Here is a 22,033-nt window from a genome sequence, read left to right on the forward strand (position 1 = left end):
TGACATGCAAGCCCATGTTTTATTCCAAAGCCCTGGTGCTCCTAACACCTAGTCCAGTGGCCTCTAAAATACCTGTGTTCTCAAGAAGGGAAGAAGAGGGATTTGAGCCAGGGGATGGTATCTTGTCTGTGTGTCGTCCTTGAGACTAAAGTCAGTCCATCCTGGGAACAGTGTCACCTGAGCAAGTGATGTGATGTGTCCTGTAAAGGGGAGTGGCAAACAGAGGTGAGGATGGTGAGGCCAGAGGTAGGGATGAGCCAGCTGTGTGGGGAGGAGGGGCTGGGGGGGCATGGAGATGACAGGGCAGTGGGCTGGAGCAACTGGAGGGGACTGAACAGTGATGTGAACTGGGGAGGGGAAGCTAGAGGTGAGGGGCTTGAGAAGACACTACCTTCAGCCTTGGGCTTTGGGCTGGTGGCTGTCCCCAGGACAGGGATGGTGCAGTCTAGACTTAGCCTCTGGAAAGAATAGTTGATGACATGCTCAGCACCTGGCTGGGTGAAATAAACAGACATTAAGCAATAATTGATGTCGTGCCTTCTGTCAACCCAGTTACCTCCTCCACCCTGAGATCAAGGAACTGCTCAGAGTTGCCACCTGGGAAGAGACTGCTTGGCTTTGCTGCTCTGAATATTATTCAGTCACAAAAAGGGCTGAAGTCCATGCTAAGAAAAAGAAGACCCAATAGCATATGGTTCCATTTGCATGAAATGCTCAGACTAGGCAAAAATAAAATAAAGACAGAACAGAGTTTGTGGTTTCCAGGGGATGGGAGAAAGGGGCTGGGGCTGACTGCTTAATGCATACAGGATTTCCTTTGGGGGTGATTAAAAAAAAACCTTCTGGAACTAGTTAGCAGTGACAGTTGCACAACACTAAATGTATTAAGTGCCACTAAATTTTATATGTTAAAATGGTGAATTGGGGGGCTGGGATATAGCTCAGTTGGTAGAGTGCTTGCCTCACATGCACAAGGCCCTAGGTTTAATCCCCAGCACCATCACCACAAAAAAAAAAAAAAAAAAAAAAAGATGAATTTTGCTTGGCTTGGTGGCCCATGCCTATAATACCAGTAGCTTGGGGGGCTGAGGCAGAAGGATCATGAGTTCAAAGCCAGCCTCAGCAAAAACGAGGCCCTAAGTAACTCAGTGAGACCCTGTCTCTAAATAAAATACAAAATAAGACTAGGGATGTGGCTCAGTGATTGAGTGTCTCTGAGTTCAATCCCTGGTACCCCCCTTCAAAAAAAAAAAAAAGGTGAATTTTATGTTACCTGCATTTTACCACCTTAAAAAAATCAAATGCACATTTCTGGGGAAAGATTCTTAACTTTGATCAGATTCTCAAAAGGTTAAGCAGCTCTGATCTGGTTCACTTTCATGAGGCACAGAGGAAATGAGACCTGTGTATGGTCACTCAGGGGCTAGTGGCAGAGCCCAGCCGGCGGCATACCTGTCTGACCATGAAACCCCCTTTTTCCCTTGTCCTTTGATCTCCATTGACAGGCACAAGCTGTATAACTCCCTGAAGTTAAAAGAACTTCCGGAAGCCGGGCGCACAGATTAGAGTTTCATGGTGTTCGTCTTTTCTCTTGGTGGACTCTGAACTCCTAGAGGGCAGGAGGAAGCATGTCTTACTTTCCCCCAGCAGAGCTCCTGTGGCAGCCATGGAGGTGAATTGTTCCAGAGTCTACCTTCAAGACGGAATTTGATGTTCCCCTGCTTAGGCGACAGCCTCTAACAAACATTGTTTGCCCGGAAGACACACTGGTTAACCTAGACTTCATCAGACCTACAGTTCTCTGAGGCTCTCCCGGTCCAGGCTGGCTTCCTCCTCCTTCATTTTTTAAGTCTTATTTTTAAATATGCTGTTTTAATACCCACCCTCTCATCTTTCATAAGCCTTACCATACTTCCCACTCCTCTCTGACATAAATCCCTTGCCCTCCTATCTCCATCTTAGTATCTATTTCCTGGAGGACCCAGGTGATACAGCACCCCCAGGTGTACCATAAGTGCCCAGTAAATGTTCATGGAGTGAACTGAAGAGTCACTCTGGAGGGGGCAGGGAGGCTGGTATCCGGGCCTTAGAAGGAGAGAAGCTGCCCTTGGTGGATGTTTCTGTCTCAACTGGTGTAAGATCTCGAGGGGCATGGAGAAGGGGCTATGACTTGGGGGAGGGGGACAAGGAGTGGGGAACACTCAGGGCGCAGGGGAACTGACCAGCCCAGCTGACATCTTTCCTAGATTCCTCCTTTGTCTAGGGCAAACTGTGACAGAGCTCATAAAAGGCCCAGGAGACAGTGCCTTGGGACTTGGGGAAACCAGGTTCAAGTTGTGCTTCTTGCAAGTCTGGTGATTTTTTTTTTTTTCACCCTTTCCTCTCTGGAGCTCAGTTTCTCCATCTGTGAAATGGTTACAGAGTATTCTCTCCTTTGGACACCATCATGGTTTTGAGAATTGACAGAAAAGACATTAGAGTTTGTGAGGGGTGGGCACTGTGTTGGGTATTTTAAATGTTTACTCACTTAATCCTTACAGTGGTTTTGTGAAGGAGGTAATGTAAGTGAAGAAAACAAGTGACTCAGAGAGGTCAAGGGGCTGGCCCATGAACACACAATCAGGCGAAGTTCCGAAGTTCCGATAGGAACCCAGTTCCGTTTGGCTTTGGAGCCTTCATTCATCATTGGACACAGTTACTGAGCAACTGCTCTGTGCTAAATGTGGGGTTTGAGGAAGGGCAAGGGTCAGGCGGTCCTGCTCTTATGGAGCTGACATTCTGGCAGCGAATGTGACCACAGACATCCTCATGAACAAGATAACTCCAAAACGCATTAGGACCCTGACAAAAGAAGCAGCAGCGACAGCAGGTGGGTGCATAAATTTGAGATGACCGAGAAGGGCTACTTTTAACTGGGGAATCAAGGACAGCCTCTCTAGGGACTTGGACCCCAAGTCGGGGTATAAGCTTGGCTCACCTGGGAAGGGACAGAAGGCCAAAAGGAAGCCAACCCCGGCTTATCAGCAGGGCCTCATAAGAACTGTCCCCGCACGCAAAGGCCCGAGGCTGGCAGGTGACGTCACCGCGCTCGCCCACGCTGCCGTGACGTCACGAGTCGGCCCAGGCCTTCTCGGGTCAGAGCGCGGACGCGGACGCGCAGGCGCGGCACGATGAAGAAAGTGGCCAACAAGCAGTCCCCGCCCAAGCTGTACGGTAGGTGCGCGCAGCTGCGCGGGCTGCTGGTTGCTATGGACGCCGCGGCGGCCGCTGGCGGGAGAGGGCGTGGAAAGAGACCTCACAGCTCCGCGGTCTCCGGGCCCCGAAGCACAGGGCCCCTCTGCAGCAGGGGACCGTACCATGAGGAGTTCCAAGAAGGAGTCCCGCACCAAAATACCGAGCAAGTTCGTGGAGCCCCCGGAGAACATGAAAGGTTGGCACTGGCTGCCTTAGGTGCTCAGGAGAACCCGACAGGGACGCTTGAGACCCCGGGGTTCAGGACAGGGGGCCTGGAGGATGGGAGTGAAGACCACTGGGAAATAGGGTCCAGCAAGCACATAGGAACCCTAACCGTGAGGGACACGTTGGAGACTTCCCAAGGGAGGAAGCCCCGCACACTGGGCCTTAGGGGTGGGGACACAGCAAGGGGGGGACTCATAGGGAGGCTTCAGTGATCAGTGGTTAGGGATGTGTCTTGGACAGGACTCCACCTCTAACCATATCATAGGATGGCACACTGGAGGCAGGATCCCTAGACTAGATGAGGTGCCAGGGAAGAGTTTAAGGCCAGAGGGGACAGGAAAAGCCGTCCTTGGGAAGAGGAATTCAGGAGTGCAAGAAACCACCTTGATGGGTGTCTAGGGGTGGGGATTGCACCTCAGAATCCTGCTGGAAAAACCCAAAGAAGTGCTTAACCCCTGTAGTTCTGGGACTGCCTTTTTCTACCACATGATCTTTCTAGCCATATGACACTTGTCCAGCTTGTTTAACCTAGAGTGACTGCTTCTTGACTGTAGTTACCCTCTGGTTGCTGGTGAGAGAGCCACAGGTTTCCTGACAACAGACTGACCCCCAGGGACAAGTTCCCCTTTGCAATTCACTCCATCTTTGCCCTGCCCTTTATTGTTGTTGTTTTGTTTTGTGGTGCTGGGGATCAAACCCAGGGTGGATGCTTGCTAGGCAAGTGCTCTACCACTGAGACGCATCCTCAGCCCTGTTTTCATTTATCCAGGACCTGCTCTATGTGGACACTGTGCTGGGCAACAAGGGTATTGATAATGTTACTGGCAGGGGTCTGAAGAGTTTCCAGAGAGGGAAACCTCAACTCAGGATGAAGGGGTCCTTCATAATTATCATAGAAAAGAATTTCAAGATGTGTCAGAGGCACAGTAGAGATTTAGATAGGAAAGCAAGGAGTACACATTCAAAGGAGATGTGGGCTTTCTTGAGAATGAGATGGCCTTTTGGGGTATCAGGCCCCTCCACCCTCACCAACTCTGCCCCTGGTACTGGGGATTGAACCAAGAGCTTCACACATATTAAACAAGCACTTTACTACTGAGCTAAGTCCTCAGCCCTTTTTATTTTATTTTGAGAGAGGGTCTTGCTAAGTTGCTTAAGGCCTCACTTAGTTGCTGAGGCTGACCTTGAACTTGTGATCCTCCTGCCTCAGACTTCTGAGTTGCTAGGTTTATAAGTGTGTACCACCATAGACTGCTGGGGCTCTTCTTTTAAAGGGAACTTGAGGGTGGGTGGGCATGGAAAAGTTTGTGAGGATGGTGTCAGCCTGGAAATCACAAGACGATTTGTGGTGGTCTTTCAGTTCTCAGGATCTTCAAGTTGATGCTGTCTCCTCTAATTGATTGACAGATAGTGTTTGAAAAGTACCCTATTCTGTAGGTTTCTTAAAATATGTCTCCCTTTGTTTAATCTGTTCTAAAAGTACGTTGTACAAGGCAATTTTCATAAGCAAGTGAATTTGTAGTAGATTTAAGATTGTGAGAGAAGATTTGTAGACTGACCAGAAATTTGGGAGTGAAAGGCCTGGGGAAAAACTAGACTGGGGAGGGCCAGGCCTAGAGGGATATGGGCCTGGGGAGAGAAGGTATGAGAAATTTTAACCAAAGCTTTCAGACTAAAGCCACAGACTTGTTTTCCTTCCTTTTATCTCTTTTCCACTTGTCTTCTATTTCTTCTATCCTCCCTCAGTATGAAGTGTGTGACCCCAGCCCTCTAGAGAGGACCTGGAGGAGGATTCAGACAATGCAGAAGTATAGAGGCTGGGATGTTAGTGCCCAGGAGGATTAAGGGGGCTCAGCCCCTGACCCAGACTTGGGATGGTAGAGTTAAGGGGGAAAGGTTTTCTGAAGAAGGTGACATTTATGGCAGATCCAAAAGGAAAAGAAAGAAGAAAAAAAATTAAAAAGGAATGGTTAGTTTCTCTAGGTCTAGAGAGAAGCATGAGTTCATAGATTTATGAACATGGGCGCCTGAGGGGGCTGTGCTGGTAGGCAGGGACCAGGCCATAAAAGGCCTTTACAGGCGAGGTCAGAAAGTCTGGGTGTGCTCTTGTAGGCCCCGGGGGACCCAGCCTCGGCGGCATGGCGAAAGCTCTGTGCAAGGAGAGGGGCAGGCCTGCGCGCAGTAGGGTCCCCCAGGAAGCCCAGAAAACTAACAAGAGCCTGGTTGCTTTTCAGTATAGCTTTCTTTTATGCTTCTTCATAGTATAAAAGGCTGATGCTGTTTCATGACATACTTTCTAATAGTTAAGAGAGAGGGGGAAAAAAATACCTGGTTTGCTTTCCCAAGGGCAGTCAAGGGCTTTCCCAGCCACTGCCTCCTGCTCTCCTGTTTCTGCACCATCTTAATCAGACTTCAACTCCTGCTGTAAACAAAGATTTTTCACTACATATCTGTTCTTAATAAGGGGAAGGTTTCATTTGTAAAATAGCCCTTAAGCTAAGAACATGCACCAGAATGAGGAGGGAGAAAAAGAGTGTTTTAACGTGGTTTCCAGAACCATGGTGCATGTCTGTAATCCCAGTAGCTTGGGAGGCTGAGGCAGGAGGATCTTGAGTTCAAACCAGCCTCAGCAACTTAGCAAGGCCCTAAGAAACTCAGTGAAACCCTGTCTCAAAATAAGATATAGAAAGGACTGGGGATGTGGCTCAGTGGCTAAGCACCCTGAGTTCAATCCCTGGTATGGAGAGGGGAGTTATTAACATGCAAGATTTCTTTTTTCCAGAATGTTCTCAGGGAAGCCTCAAATGTAGTAGGATGGTACTTTCTCCCATATAATGCAGCTGCAGCCAATGAACAAATATAATCTCATAATCTAGTGCTGTTTCTCAAGGTCTCTGAATCACAAGCAAAAAGACAAGCAAATGTGGCAACTGGAAACCTGTTTAGGGACCTGGGAGCCCTTTGAGTCCCGAGTTTCTCCCTGGTCTTGTTCTAAGAAACACAGAAGACTCCTGGTCACACCATGTCCCCCTCCCCCACCAATTATAGCTCTACCCTGGTAGGGACAGCTCCGGCCTTGATTTCCCCCAGTGCAACCCTGAGGTCAGAATTTCCCACAGGCTTTAATCAGCACTTGGAAACAATAACTTTTAGGTAAAACAAGCCAAGAATGGAGTTCAGGTTAATTCTCCTTCTTTAGTTCCTCTCCCATCCCTACTCCCAGCCTAAGGGCTTCATTTCCAGTTTCCTTGCTCTAACAGAGGTGTCCCTTGACTGCCCTCGGCAAGAAGGCAGGTGTCTTTGACCGCTCAGGCTTTCAGGAAGAGCAGAGAAAGGCCAGCTCTGTGCCTTACCAGTGGCCCCGCTCAGCCGACATTTCCAGAAGAAAGAAGAGGAAAGAGCTGGGCCTGCATGGGTTCAGTAGTGACTTCCTCCACCACGGGGCATCCTGCAGCAGGCCTCGAAAAGCCCCCTGGAGGCTCATGCTTCCTCCCTGGTCTCCCTGCAGTCCATCTGGCTCCCCTGCATCCCACTCCGACATGGATCATTCTAAATGCCACTGTCATCAGCTCACTCTCCTGGACCAGAGGGTAGATGCCAGAGCCATGCTTCACAGAGCCGCCTTGCCCTGGCTTCCTTCATCCCCAGCAGCACCCCACCTCCCCAGCAGGGCTTCTGTGTTACCATGTCCCACACTTGCCTGTTCATCCCTGCTCCTGGCAAGCTCAGACGGGGCCCTTACCTGGAACATCTCCTTTCTGTGTTTGTTTCTTGCAGTGCTAGGGATCGAGCCCAGGGCCTCACACATGCTAGGCAAGCGCTACACCCCCAGGCCTCTTTACTGCTCCACATGTGCCCCCTCCATGTTCTCAGGATCATGGGAAGCTGTCTCTGCAACCGTTCCTCCAAACCTTCTTGAGAGCCTTCAATTCCGTGACCTTCAGGGCTCTGTTCTTCTCTGATGCCTAAGAAGACCTCTTGGCTGGGCTTCTCAGGCAGGCTCTTGTGTTTTGTGATTGCTTTGTGTTACCGTCTGACTCATCTTTCAGTCCCTCAACAGGAGAAGCCATATCGTAACCTTTTATATCATCTCATCCGTCATTTATAACACATTGAAGGTCCTTGGATCCATCTCTAGGATGAATTTAACTTTAAAATATATATCTCATTTTCATGGCCATTTTATTAACTGAAACACACCCTTTCCTGGCAGTGTACAGTAACAGAGCCCTATTGTACTGCATCAAGATAGCTTTCTCAGAAAAACTTCAGACCCGAGTCTCACTGACTACTTCAATCTCAACCAAACATGAAGAATTAGTTTCTGTATCACTCCAAGGGATGGGGGTTTGGGCCCCCAGAAATCTTCAGCCGCGTTGATAGTTTGTATTTACACGTGGTGATGCTATAGCCACCAGAGAAAAACACCATCTGGAGAATGTAATCCCTTAGGAAGATGTAGACCAACCAAGGTGATGGGCAGAAAAAACAGATGTCCTGAAAAAAGATGAATGATACCAACATATTTACAAAAGCAGACTTTCAGCTGGTTCTAATTCTCTTGTGGGCTGCCACCAGCTTTGGTGTGTTTGTGTAGAAGGGAAAGAAGTAGAAATCAAAACCCCATGCTGCATCTCCGCGCATGGAGGCAGATCAGGCCAAGCTCAGGTTGAGCTACTCAGGCCTGTCTGTGTGGATGTCATGAACTCCTGCAGACCCTGCAGCGGAGGACATGGGCTGCGGCTGATGGGCAGAATTCAGAGTTACGTTTGGAATGATTCTGGCTTTTCTTTCCCCACCCCTCACCCCATCAACTATGTAGACATCTCTTTAAAAGGTAGTTTGATTTTGTCAGCCAACACCCCTGCCTTGATATTTTAGTGCTATAGTCTCTTAAAGATTAGGATACTTAGAGAACTGTAGATAAAACCAAATTTTGTTTTAAATGCCCTGAAGTCAGGGCTTAGGTTTTCTTGTGATTGTTTTGTGTAGGGCCTTACTTCAAACAGTTCAGAACCAGAGGGGAAAGGACGGGGTTACCAGCCAGAGAAACAAGCAGTACACTCAACACATTTGTACCAGGTCTTGGAAGGCAGGCAGCATCCTGGTTATCTTCTGTCCCATGTGATGTCTGTGTAGCATGTCCCAGTAGCCACCGGAGAGATGCACACTTCAGTCTCTCCACTTTGTTCCAGTCCTGTGAGCCTCTGTCACCGTCAACCACTTCATTATTGCAGTTGGCTTCTAGATATCCTGGCCCATTCCCGCTGCCTTGCTGTGGACCACAACGTAAAGTCCTCTACCTGGCTCAACTCTTCATGGTGGGCTCCTGCTTCCCTCTCCTGTTCTGCTTCCTGCCTCCCACCTCGCTGTGCTCCAGCTATTTTAAAACACAAGAGCTGCCTTCCAGAGCGGGGCTCCCTTTCCTCCTGCCCCCAGCCCGCTTCCTGCTGCTCCTTGGAATGTCTCTTCCCAAGCTCCATTTCCCTTGTCTAACTGGGCTCCATCTCTCCCCCTCAGTTTAAACATCGTCTCCTTGGGAAGCCTCTCCCGACCATGCCACAGACCCAGTGGACCCCTGGATGCCCCCTAGTGCCCCAGCTCAGGTGGCAGCCTTGTCTCTCATGAGCTGTGTGTCCTTTGAAGACACCTGCTGTTTCTCCCCAGAACCCAACACAGTTCCTAGCACAAAGAAGCTGCTCCGCATTTTTAAATGAAATAATATGAAACAGATGGTCAGAGGTGCATGTTCTGCTCCCCCCCAGAGCATCTGCATTTTAGCCAGTGTCTTGAGAAACCGATGCCTTCATACAGAACAGACCAGTGCCAGCTCTGGAAGAGGCTAAGAAAACAGCTAGCCCAGGTGTCCCAAAGCACTGAGCATCAGAATCCCAGGATTTAATTTATAAAACTCCCTTGAGTTAAAAAAAAAGAAAAAAAAGAAAGAAAGAAAGAAAAATGACAGCTCTCTAAGGCCAGGCAAGCAGTACCCAGGAAGCTGTAATTGTCAAACTCCCCAGAAGATTCTGAGGCAGACATTTAGGAACCACTGATTTAGTCCATTTTCCTCTTTTCACATATGGAAGACGGAGGGAGGCCCAGAGAAGTCAGGCAGTATGCACCAAGGTTGTCCAACTTGTAAATAACACAAGCAGAAATGGAATATATATATATTTTTAATCTCAGTTCTGGCTACAGAAGTCTCAGCCACTAGGGCCAGCTTGGGGGAGTGAGTAGGACCTCCCCCAGGAGAGAACTCCCACTGCCCAGTCAAGTGCTATCCAGACCATCTTGACAGCCTCTGCTATCCTGTCCAGGTGGCCAGTTCTGCCTTTACCATGCAGTCTAATATGGATTTATTGATTTATTTACTTTATTTTGCAGTGTTGGAATTGAATCCAGGGCCTAGCTGCCTCGCACACGCTGGGCAAGCACCCTACCACTGAGCTGCACTCCTAGTCCAGGATTTGTAATTTTATTTATATAGTTATATGTACACAAAGCTCTTTGAGCACTTCCAATTTTTTGCTTCTTTTCAGAAAAGAAGCGGGCCAAGGCACCCGAACAGCCCACACCCCCCATCCAGGAGGAGCCTGAGCCTGTGAGCAATGTCCTACAAGGAGATGACATTCTTGCCTTAGCCATCAAGAAGGAAGACTTGAAGAAGGTAAGGATAAAGTGCATGGGTCCCTTGCTGCTGACACTTTGCTACCAGCCTGTGTAACCTAGAACATCAGCCATGCCAAGGTCTCTCCAGCAGCCCGCTACTCACAGGGGCATTTTGTGGTATGGGAAAAATCCATTGAACACAAATTCTATTCACTTTACCATCTAAAGGATTTTACTGTGCGGTTTGTTTTAACATTTCTTTTCTATTTTCTTTTCTTTTGTGGTACCAGGGATTAAATCCAGGGATGCTTAACCACTGAGCCACATCCCCAGCCCTGTTTTAGAGACAGGGCCTCACTAAATTGCTGAGGCTGGCTTTGAATCCGCAATCTTCCTGCCTCAGCCTCTTGAGTTGAGCCTGTGACCTCACCCAGCTGTTTTCACATTTCTGAGATTCATGTAGAACCACAGGAGACAAGATGATGCCATACCTTCCTTCCCAGAGGGGACGTGCACTATCCCCATCTCACAGATGGGAAAATGGGATGACTCAGAAAAGAGAGAGATCTAGATGAAGCTGCTGATCCCCAACCCCAGGCCTTTCCTGAAAGAGGCAGCCACTTCTCACCTGAACTGTCTGGAGTCATCAAGATATTTTTTCCTTCCAGACATTTCTGCCTCTTGTCTGTTACATCGGCGATTCCTGGACAGAGCTGGGGAAACACACTGGTCAGCCCTCAGGAATTCCACCAAGAACCAGGGCAGAGAAGATGGTACTGCTCTTCTACTGCCTCCTCTCAGGTGGAATTCTCTCTTTGGTTTCTTTTTAGCAACACAGTCCTCGCCTTCCCGAAACAGAGGACAAGCCTTTCATTTCCCAGAAATTTATCATCCGCAAACCCAGACCCAAGGATACTAGGAGGAAGATCTGCCACTTAGTAGCACATCCTGCTAATCCAGAAGTAGCCACAAAGCCCCTCGACTACTCTGGTATGACCAGTCTTGACCCTGGAACCCCCGGGCTTTGAATTCATGGGTCAACTTTGAAAGAAAGCCGGATCCCCATTAGAAAGGCAGCCCCTTGGGTAGGTCACACCAGCTACCTATAGTTTGTCTTTTTCCACCCCTCTTTTCCCCCCAGGTCCAGGTGACCACTTTGATGGCAGTGATCAGATCCTGCCTCACCACATCTTGGGGAGTCTCGAGGACTTTAAGAGAATTGCGATTGCTAGAGGGAACACCCAGGTTCGTTTGTGTCCTGGCTCAGAGAAGTCGCCAAAGCCACTTTAGTCTCCCTGCTGGAGACTCAAGCAGGACCTGGACTAAAGAGTCAAACCAATCTCTGGGCCTCAAGTCTGAGATAATCATTGACCTTCCCCCGAGGGTAGTTTAGACACTTTAGTTACAAGTCCCAAAAGCCAGTTGAAGCTGGTGTCAGCTGAAGTCAGGGATTTGTTCTCAGGCTACAGATGTTGCCTCACGTACCTGAAGCGGGAGAGGACATGGGTGTATATAGGCCAAGCCACCAAGGCACTGGGATGCAGGGCCCAGCTCATTGTTCTCTGCCACTCTGTGCTACTCTCCCCAGTTCCGTGGTGGAGGAAGATGGCTTACCACTGCTCCCTGAGTGACCTCCTCATCATGCAGTGCTTCTCTGTTGCTTAGATACTTTGCTTTCATTAGGCAGGTGCTAAGGGGCATGGGGACATGTAAAAACAGCTCCATCTCCCTGGGCAAAAGTGCCAGTTAGCATCAGTTGTGAGGAAGAGGCCATGCTGAAAGATGACTGCAACCTCAGAACCAAGGTTCCTTTTGGAGGAAAGAAGGGAAGGGCTGACGCCTGATCCCAAAGCCTCCAGGTTCTTATTTGTTTTCTGTCACTTGCCACCCTGCAGTCCTAAAGAGGGATTCTCAGCAGAACAGGACAATGGCAGAACCTAGGTGTCTGGAAACTTCGGCTTGGGCCAACTCACCGCTTTCCATGTGCTCACGTTGTCCTTTCAGCTGGCTGAGCTGATCCACATCCCGCCCAGTCTGATGACCCTCATCTCAGCTAAGGAAGAACCACAGCAGAAAGACCCGAAGGAAGAGAAGCGACATCCCTGGGTCCCACCTCCTCAGCAGAACTTTCTGAAAAATTGGCAGCGTCACATCACCCTGCGAAAGAAGCAGCAGGAAGCCCTTAGTGGTGAGCAGAGTGGGCAGGGCTCCTGCCTGGTCTCCATTTGGCTCGAAGGCTCTGGTGTGTGTGTGTTTTCTTTCCCCCCACCTGTCCAGATCCTGGATGATGACCACATTTGTGCTGTTCATTCTCAAAAGCTTGCTGCTCCTAAATCTTAGTTTATTGGTCCTATAATCAGGCTGGCCAGCCCAGCTGCCCTGTGTAGTTCCAGGGCCCATTTGTTCCGATTTGGTGCATTCTAATAGCTGCATTCTTGCCTCCTACTCTTAAGAGCATCTTAAGAAGCCTGTCAGTGAGCTGCTGATGCACTCCGGGGACACCTACAGACAGATCCAGGAGGAGCGGGAGCTCATTGACCGGATACTTCCAACACAACATGATGGGAAAGTAAGGGCGGCCATTCCCAAGTGCCCGGTGCTGGGCCATGGGGTCAGGGGTTGGGACGCAGAAATGACTTGTTTCAGGTTGCATACTTGGGGAGAAAATAATCTGTGCATTGCAAAGCATTGCAAAGCCCTTGGGACCTTTACTAAATTTTGTTAGTAGATGTTTGTGGACTGTTCAATTAAATAATTAAGCCTGTGGTGGTCGCCAGTAGTCAGTTTGTCACTGAGTTACTATGAGTTCTAGTGTTTGTCTCCTAGAGGCTTAGTCTCCTGCCTTTGGACTCCCCATCAGTGAGTACCAGCACCTGGACCAGCTTACATTATCTTTCTGGGGTCAGTAGAGGCTACCGCAGGGCATCCTGCAAACAAGAAAGTGGGTACTTTTGCCGTCAGGGCAGCAACAGGTTCCTCAGAGAAAAGTCTGTGGTGCCTGTTTTCCCAGGCCCCCACCAGCTGGCAGCTGAGGCACTGACTTAACCTCACTGTCCTCTCTTTCCTTACCAGAGCTATAAGGATACCAGTGTGTTCTGGAGTCCACTGGAATACTTGGGAGATGAGATGACAGGTCTGGTCATAACCAAAACAAAAACTCAGCATGGCTTCGTGGAACCCATTGCTCGCATCAGGAAGCCCCGGTCCATCCAGGTGGAAACAGGTGAGCAGCAGGGCTGTGAACCACCTGGCTTCTGGTACCTGGCATGAGAAGCAGGGCAGTGTGGTGCGACCAGCATGGCTGCACTCTGAGATAGACCTGGGACCAAAGCCTGGTTCAGTATGATCTTGGGCAAGACCCCACCCTTCCTGAGGTTTAGTTCAGCCTTCAACACCTGATAGAAATCACAGAAAGGGCAAGGTGGGAGTGAGGGCCATAGAGCTGTGCTATCTAGTGCGGCAGCCTCCAGGCACTGGCAGCCGTGAGCACCTGGAATGTGGCTGGTCTACTGAGTGAAAGCGCCCTGTCAGTGTAACTGCACCCAGCTTGCTTGCTTTCTTTCGTAGTTTTTAAAAAATATTTGTTTATTTATTTATTTATTTGGGGTCTGGGAATTGAACCCAGGGGTACTCTACCACTAAACCACATCCCTGCCCTTTTTTTTTTTTTTTTTTTTTTTTGAGACAAGAGTCCTGCTGTATTGCCCAGCCTAGACTTGACCTTGGGATTTTTCTTGCCTTAACCTCTCAAGTCAACTGGGATTACAGGCCTGCCACAACTACACCCAACCTACACACCTCAGGGGTTTGAAGACTAGTTTGAAAAAGTATATTTTATTAATAAGTTTTATATTGATTACATGGTGGAATGATAATAGTTTTGATAATCCACGTACCGGGCGGGCTTGGAGCTACCGGGTTGAGGAGGAGCAGAGAGCAGCTCGAGTAAGGATGGGCTCTCACACCTCCTGGAGCCAGCACCCTCCAGGATATTTCCATGAGGAAAGGATGGTGGCAGCCCTAGTGACCCATGGGACACGGCTGGATCCACGTTCCAGCCAGATCTCTGGGCCATAAGGTGATTAAAAAGATGCTGCTCAACACAGCTGCGCTGCCAGTCGCAAGGGCCTCCCTCTAGATTTTTCCTGACCTGATGGATTTGTGGTGATGTTCAGTCTCCTGGGGAATTAGGCTGGTGGAAACTCGCCCTGGAATCATACACACCTAGCCTTTTCAGGATGGTGCAAGGGATTTTAAGGAAGATCCTGGCTGAGTGCCTGGGGGGGAGGGGTTCTTCCAGCCTAGATGCCCTCAGGGGAACAGCTGCCAGCTTCCCCCAACTCTTGCTCTGTCATTATGCAAAAGGGGAAAAAGTACTGAAGATGCACAATATGAATCCATTTGTGAGGAAATAGTGGATAAACTCAAACAGAGGGACTGCTTTACAATACCCAGAAGTGTCAAGGTCAAGAGAGTTAAAGGAAGACGGAGGAATGTTCCAGACAGAAGATTGAAGTGACATGACTGCTGGATGTATGGAGTCTGAATGTTGTCGAAACTTGAATGGGGAGGGAGAGTAAGATGTGATTATCTATTAAGGTCAGTTCCCTGATTTCACTGTGGAGTGTGATCCCAAGGGGGAATGTCCTTGCTTTAGGAAATGCACACAGAAATATTTTGAGGCAGTTGGGCACAGTGGCAAATGCTTGTAATCCCAGCAACTCAGAAGACTGAGGCAGGAGGATTGCAATTTGGAGGCCAACCTCAGCAATTTAACAAGATTCTATCACAGAAAAAGAAATAGAAATAAAAAGTGCTAGTATTGTAGCTCAGTGGTAGAGTACCCTGGGTTTAATCCTTACTATCTGTACCCCACCACACACCAAATAAAAGTATTCTGGGGTAAGAGGTGTTTGGTCAGTTATTTCTCCCCCCATGGTGTAGGAATGAGGATTTGCCTGTACTCCCTGCTTTTCTGTAAGTCTGTGAGTATTTCACAAATAAAGCAGTAATAATAATCAAAATTCAGTTAATCAAAATAATAATAATAGTTTTGATATATTGAATTAAATAGACTATATTACTAGGATGAAGCTTATCTCTTTACCTTTGCAGTATGGCATCAAGGACATTTGATCTGACCCATGGCTTGGTTGTGTGGTTTGTGGTGTTCTGTTTGTAGCCCTGTTTGAGAGCTTGCCTGCCTGCCTGGGTTGAGATCCCAGCTGGGTTGGGTTTCTGAATTCCCTTGAGGAATTTGACCCTCTGGCCCTCAGGTCCCTATTTGCAGAATACTCATGATAGCATTGTGAGAGTGTTAAAGAGGAGACATGAGTTATGCACATTAAGAAATTCTGACTCACTGTCAGTAAAAGGTAGCTGCTCTTGTTCTTCTTATTGTAAACCAAAGATTTGGCTCTTTGGAAACTAATCTCCTAGGGTCTCCAGGGCTTCTGGGGAGCTCTGGGGCAGGAGTCTGGCTGCCCCAGGAAAACTGTAGTTTTTCACCTTTTTCAGAAATAGTGTCAAATGGGTGTTCTCATGGGCCTTGAATAGTGGATGGGGAATGGGGTGTGACAACAGCCCTGCTGAGTGTCCTTGGACTCCACTTTAGGACTGCCAGCCCAGAAGGATGCATGGTACCGCTATACCTGGGATCGGAGTCTGTTTCTAATCTACAGACGCAAGGAGCTACAGAGTATCCTGGCTGAGCTGGATTTTAGCCAGCAGGTTGGGAGAGCCTCCAAGCCCAGTGTGAGGTCCCTTGGGGTGGTACCTGTCTTCAGTCAGCTAATGTGTCCTTTCTCTGTCCCTCTGAGGATATTGATGGCCTGGAGGTGGTGGGCCGAGGGCAGCCATTCTCATCTGTCACGGTGGAAGACCGTACAGTGTTTGAAAGGCTCCTGGAAAGCCCCCCTGAAGACAAAGTGCGCTTGTGAGTGAGGCCTGCACCCCAGGGAGGAGGCTGAAGAGTGTGGCTTCCCTGGGTGGCCACAAGTACTGAATGGCAGGCTTCTCTCCCTGCAATCAGGGTGTCTCCATGCCTGCCTCACTAGTGGCTCCACCCACTCCTCTAGCCATAGGCTTCACAACACCTGTGCTAGCTTTTCTGTTGCCATCTGCTCTTTTCTAACAACTTGGGTGGGGGCTTCCAGGTTAAAAGGGCCTTCCAGCCCCTCCCATTGCTGTTCAAAGAGAAGGGCTCTGGCAGGAGGGCCTGGGAAGAAGCTAGGCTGGAGCAGGACTGATCACACTGTACTGCAAGGCACAGCCAGTCATGTCCCCAGACTGCTTGGCAATCATCTCCATGGGTTCCATGTGGCCTGAGTGTGCAGCCTACAGGTGAATAAGTCCTTGATTTTTACAGAGACTTAGTGGACAACTGCCCTGATTCGGTCTCTATGCCTGTTCTCGGCCCTTCACTGCTATTCTGTGGGAAGCCAGCTTGCTGGATCAGAGGCAGCAACCCGCAGGACAAGGTAAAACTGCCTCACCTTCACTCACCTGCTGGAAGGGACTCTCATGGGTGCAGGCCCAAGGTGACTGTGACATTCACAAGGAGCCTTCATGGTCTCCTATTTTGGGTTTTTATCTGGTCATACTCAGCATGTCTGAAAATGTTAACAGCAACACTTACTTGAGCAAGAATAAAATCACAAGCTACCTACTTTGTACCCTGACCCACCAGGTAAATAAACACACAGAGATGGGACTTCCAGAAAGTTCCAAAATAATTATTCTAATGTTAAGGAGCAGAAATGTTCATGGGGTAGAAATTCTCTGTGTATTATTGATAGTGACCTCAGAGTCAGCCACTCTTGGGGTATGACACTACTTTGAGACTATGGGCCCTGAACGCCTGAAACATGGGACTTTGGTTGTTAAGCCAAGAGAAGTCACAGGCAAACTGGGAGGAAATGGTCACCTTAAGCCAGGGCCTCCAGCCTAGATCACCCTTGTGTCTCCTCCTTCCCCAGAGGCAAATAGGAATTGGTGTTCGATTGACTTTCGAAACCCTTGAAGGGGAGAAAACATCTTCAGAGCTGACTGTGGTCAATAATGGCACTGTGGCCATTTGGTACGATTGGCGACGGCTGCCCCAGCTGGACTCTTTCCAACACTTGAAGAGAGACAGGATGCAGCAGTTTTACTTTAACATCCGGGAAGGTACCTAGAAGCTTCCCTCCTCACTGGCTCCGTGTCTGGGAGACGCCAACATCTAGTTAGTACCCAGCTACCACAAGCTGGAGCCCCAACTCCCAAGCTTGTCCCTCCTGTTTCTTCTGTGACCAGTGTGGTCTAACTATTTCTATCTGTTGAGAGTGATGGGTCTCTTGAGAACACAGGAAGGTGAGCCACTTGGGAGCAGGAATATTCTAGGGGCTCAGTTATCTACATGCATAGGCCTGGGGCTAGGATCACCAAGTATCCCTGCTTGCCTAGAACATTCCAAGATTTCAAGCTCAAAGTCACATATTTCAAGAATCCTCTCAGTCCTGGGCCAACCAGGATGGTTGGTCATCAGACCTGGACCTTAGTTAACCGCATGTGTTTAGCTTAGGGCTTAGTTAAACTTCTACCTGTGAACTTAGGGCTCAACTAGCACCTCCTCCTTGGAAACCTGTCTCTATCTCCCAGGTGTGATTCTGCCTGGGGAAACGAAAAACTTCACCTTCTTCTTTAAGTCTTCAAGTGCTGGCATCTTCAGGGAATGTTGGGAGTTCAAAACTCATCCCACCCTACTGGGAGGGGCGCTCCTGCAGGTCAACCTCCATGCAGTCTCCCTGGCCCAGGACATTTTTAAGGATGAGAGGAAGTTTCTGGAGGTAAGGGACCTGGAACGTTGGCCCCTGGGGACATCAGATAGGTTACTCTGGTGTTCTTTCTGGCTGAGCCTGGAAGGATCTTATTTCTCCCAGCCCAAGAAGTTAATTTTTCACAAACGGGTACCTACTCTTGCTTAAATACTTTCCAGAGTTTTGTGTATAGAAGATGAGGCAGGCAGGCTAGAGGAGGGGCTGCTCGCAGCAGCCACGCAGGGCCCCGACTGAGTGAGAGATGAAACGGTGCCTTAAGACGCAGACTGCGCAGGGTATTCCCTGGAGTGCAAACAGATCATGTGACCCTCTGTGCCAATGCTGTCTTTTGTTCACTGCTGTCTGGTACTGTGCAGTGGAGTGGCATTTAACAGACAAGACTTCCAAACCAGAGATGACAATTTAAATAGCTTACCTCAACACCCTACCCCATAAGCTGACATCCTCGTAAGTATGAGATGGGAACTGGGAACTGCCACCCCCAGTTCTCAGAAGTGTCCCTTCTGCTTCATCTTGGGGAAATCCAGATACCATTCAGGAGCAGCTGTCCCCCAGGAATGGCCTCCTCTGGACCCTTTGTATCCTCTGTTAGGGAACAAGGAGGTGTGGGAAGACCAAAAGAGTTTTGAGGCTTGGGACAGGTACGTGTGTAAGACAGATAATAGCAGGAATTTCAACCCGAGGAAGCCACAGTCCCAGAGATCTGGCTTCCTTCAAGTTTGCATGGGTGCTGGGAGCCTGGGCTGCCACCTTATGCCACTTTCCCTTCCTCAGAGCAAGCTGGCCACTCATGATGCAGTCTCCATAGCGAAGGATGTGCTGCAGGAGCTGCTGAGGGGGATCCTGACCCCGGAGCGCATGCCTTCACCCGTGGATGCCTATCTCACTGAGGAGGAGTTGTTCTGCCATAGGAATCCTCACGTACGGGGTGGCACCACGTGTGCCCTGGGCAGTTTTGGGACCAAACCCATCTGTGTGCCGGACACAAGTAACTCACTTTCTCCTTACACCAGTCCTATGATAAGATGTGGGTACTCTTATATCCTCATTTTATACTGAGGAAACTGAGACCCAGACAGATTAGGGAATGTGCCCGAGATAGCTAGTAAGTGGGTGCTTGGTAGGGACAGGGCCTCACAGACTCTTTCATCTAAACCCAGACTTTCTTGGAAGCCCCCCCCCCAAAAAAAAGTTTTAAATTGAAGGCTGGACGGGGAGTGGGAGGGGGAGTCCCCCTGGCCTCAGCCACTCACTCTCTGCTGTCATCCGGCTCCTCTGCTGCAGCTGTATTACCAGCACCATGTGATACAGAACCTGCATCAACTGTGGAACCAGTGCAGGATCCTGTCTGCCAAGTCTGAGGAAGCCCGGGCAGGTGAGGAAGAGCACCTGAGCCCCAGGGTGCCAGTGACCCCATCTGCCCATCTGGAGAAGGAGTCGTCAAATGTGGACAACATGACAAACTTCAGGAACCCAGTCAGGGAGCCTCAACCATCCCAGCATGAGAATGAGGCCCACAGCAACTTTCGAGATTACTCCACGTTCCAGAAGACTAGAGTAGGGACCAAGATTTCACAGAGGAAGAGCATCATGGAGGAGATCCTGGTGGAGATCCCAGAGGTGGATAGCACATGGAGCCTTTGCGAGCCGCCAGGTGTCCCCCTGACTGAGTGGAACCTCTGCCTGAAGGAATTCAGAAAGGTGTGTCTGAGACCTGGAAGGGATTAGTGGAGAATGGCCCTGGACAGCTGGGCACACTGCTCCTTGCCCCAAACCAATTAGCTCCATCACCTCATGGGCAGAGTGAGTGAACCTTCCGAGGGCCCAGAAAAAGTGATCTTTTGACACAACTTTTTCCCCTGGGATCCTCAGGAAGCTTTGGTGTAGGAAGGGCTCCTTCTGTGACCTGGCAAACCTCAGAGAAGGGGTTCATGACAGATTTCTGGGGGAGGTTCCAGGTGCCACAAAAGGCACCTTAGAGTTCATGGCTCCTGATTCTTCTCATCACTAGATGATATAGGAACCCCCATTGTACCAGGGCAGAACAGTTGCCCATGGTGCTCATGCCCCTCACCAGGCAGTGATGAAGCTCCCAGAAGACCACCAGAAAGAGGATGCCCTGATCAGCCTCAACAAGGCAGCCTTGGAGCTGTGCCAGGAGCAGAAGCCATTGCAGTCCAACCTCCTGCACCAGCTGTGGTAGCCCCCCCTCCCCATGTCCCTCTTCCCTTGGTGACATTTGTCAGGGAGTTCCTGGACTGAAGGGGATGAACATCCCTTAAATTCAGATTGCTGAAGAATGTTCTAGGACCTGCCACAGCAGCTTTACAGCTGCCTCTGCTCCCTGGGGAGCAAGTGCTGCAGAGTACATACCTTGCCTTGTCCTCCTCCTCCTCCTCTTGTTCCTTCTCAATGAGTAGAAGAATGAAAAAAGGAGATCCCAGTAAAAGCTTCACTTATCTCTTGCCTGGCAGCTGCTTGGGTGGGCGTGGGGGCCTTTTGCAAGGCTCTCAGAATACAGCCCCCAGGAGCCTCATGCTAAAAAACTCTTTCAAGGCTCAGCCCCTCCAGGGGGTGGGCCCAAGCCTAACTGTAGCCCCAAACTATAGTTTAGATGCTGAAGTAGGACGTGATTCAGGGAGGCCTCCAACCCCAGTCCTGGGCCATCTCTTCTTGGATGCTGCCCCAGGGAAGCCAGACTCCCATCTGAGCACTGGCACAGTATTGGAGAGGATGCCGTCTGCTTGGTGGCATGAGATTTGCATGGTAGTTCCTGGCACTAAGGTCTTTGAAGGGAGTCACCTAAGCCTCTGCAGATTCAAGGACAAGTGGGGAGTGGTGGTTTTTCTCTAACACATCTTGCCCTCTAGTTTGCAGCTGTGGCGAGATGTAATTGACAGCCTGGTGAGCCACTCCCTGTGGCTAAGGATTCTGCTAGGCCTGCCTGAGAAGGAGACTGTCTATTTGGATGTTCCAGAAGAGCAAGGTCAGACACTGAGCAGCACAAGTAGTCTTCCCCAGCACTCTACCCAGACAGCAGTTGTACCTTGGCTATTTGTAACCCTGTGGTGGGCACTCTGCTAGGTTGGGCCATGGAGTGGCATATGGTATCCTCTGTCTGCTGCCAGGATTTGGGGCTTAGAAGCTACCTTAATGATCGCCTTCATTCAAGTCCCCCAAGTTTGCAGGAAGAGTCCCCAAAATTTAAATGACCTGTCTGTGGCCATACGTGGGGCATGGTGGAGCTGGGGCTAGAACCTAGGCCTTCTGCCCCTGCCCCACAATCTTGTACCACAAGGTCACATGCCTGAATAAAGGAGCTCAGGGAAGTGGTGCCTGCCTCTGCTCTCAACCTATGGGAATTCTCTCCAAGCCTCTGAGAAGAGGGTTTAAAGCCTCACCCTTTGCTTTTCTGCCTCATTCCCAGCCCCCTCACAGGCCTGTGTTGTCAGCTAGACCGCAGGGGGCCTGCTACATGTTCTTCCACTCACTCCCCTTAGATCGAAAATCACCTCCCATCACAGAAGTGAAGACGACAGCTGGAAAAATTGGGAAGGAGACAGAAGGCCGGAAAGGAGCAATGCAGGAAAAGAAGCAACTGGGAATCAGAGACAAAGAGGACAAAAAAGGAGCCAGGATGGCAGGGAAAGAGGCATGTGGAACACGGTCTGGGGTCTGGGGAGGGCGTCCAAGGGGCGGCAGGAACCTGGAGATCTCTCCAGCACAAGGCCCAGCTCCCAGGGAACCGATGTGGAAAACCTACCCGCCCTACCTTGGGAGCTCCTGAAGGCTGTGTGTGTGTCTCCATCTCTCCAAGCAGGACCGCATCAACAGCAAGAAGCAGAAGGCAAAGGATGACAAGAAAATACTGAAATCTTCAAGTCGGGACAGGCTTTCCTCCGACGACCCTGCCCCTGACAGCACCGTTCCTTCCCATGAACCCATAGATCCCCTGGTCAAGGAGAAATATATGCGGAGGATGCACACAGAGGTGAAGGGAGGAGCCCAGTAGCCAGCCTCCCCTCCCCCACACCTCCCTCCCCCTGCGTCATTCATTCCATTTATTCCCCAAATGAGCTCCTGCTCCATCAGTGATGGAGGCAGAGCTGCCTCATGAGGGGCATCCTAGAATGTAAGGCTGCCCTCAT

The 22,033-nt window shown here is 49.8% G+C and overlaps 1 protein-coding gene and 1 long non-coding RNA gene across 7 annotated transcripts in view; one reads left to right on the top strand and one right to left on the bottom strand.

Annotated features, from left to right (window-relative positions):
* Window positions 1–3,174, bottom strand: LOC120884122 (uncharacterized). The gene is made up of 4 exons (XR_005726369.2): window positions 2,978–3,174; window positions 1,453–1,609; window positions 392–494; window positions 1–200 (listed from the first exon to the last, which is right to left on the bottom strand). It is a non-coding gene; the product is annotated as an uncharacterized LOC120884122 (long non-coding RNA).
* The window catches only part of Mycbpap (MYCBP associated protein), a 21,339-nt gene continuing 1,927 nt past the window's right edge, over window positions 2,622–22,033 (top strand). Inside the window, exons 1-18 of one of the 6 annotated variants that reach the window (XM_040268936.2) lie at window positions 2,622–2,869; window positions 9,999–10,126; window positions 10,899–11,058; window positions 11,210–11,313; window positions 12,073–12,256; window positions 12,522–12,637; window positions 13,141–13,291; window positions 15,683–15,798; window positions 15,888–16,003; window positions 16,436–16,547; window positions 17,046–17,235; window positions 17,707–17,894; window positions 18,660–18,806; window positions 19,170–19,586; window positions 19,963–20,084; window positions 20,756–20,871; window positions 21,386–21,537; window positions 21,706–21,876. In XM_040268936.2, coding sequence (XP_040124870.2) covers window positions 2,809–2,869; window positions 9,999–10,126; window positions 10,899–11,058; window positions 11,210–11,313; window positions 12,073–12,256; window positions 12,522–12,637; window positions 13,141–13,291; window positions 15,683–15,798; window positions 15,888–16,003; window positions 16,436–16,547; window positions 17,046–17,235; window positions 17,707–17,894; window positions 18,660–18,806; window positions 19,170–19,586; window positions 19,963–20,084; window positions 20,756–20,871; window positions 21,386–21,537; window positions 21,706–21,876 — 2,751 coding nt within the window. In that variant the 5' untranslated portion in view covers window positions 2,622–2,808. The other 5 variants (XM_021724139.3, XM_021724138.3, XM_040268942.2 and 2 more) reach the window with 5 other exon arrangements.

Source organism: Ictidomys tridecemlineatus, chromosome 3 (genome assembly GCF_052094955.1).
Source record: "Ictidomys tridecemlineatus isolate mIctTri1 chromosome 3, mIctTri1.hap1, whole genome shotgun sequence".
Lineage (NCBI taxonomy): Eukaryota > Metazoa > Chordata > Mammalia > Rodentia > Sciuridae > Ictidomys > Ictidomys tridecemlineatus.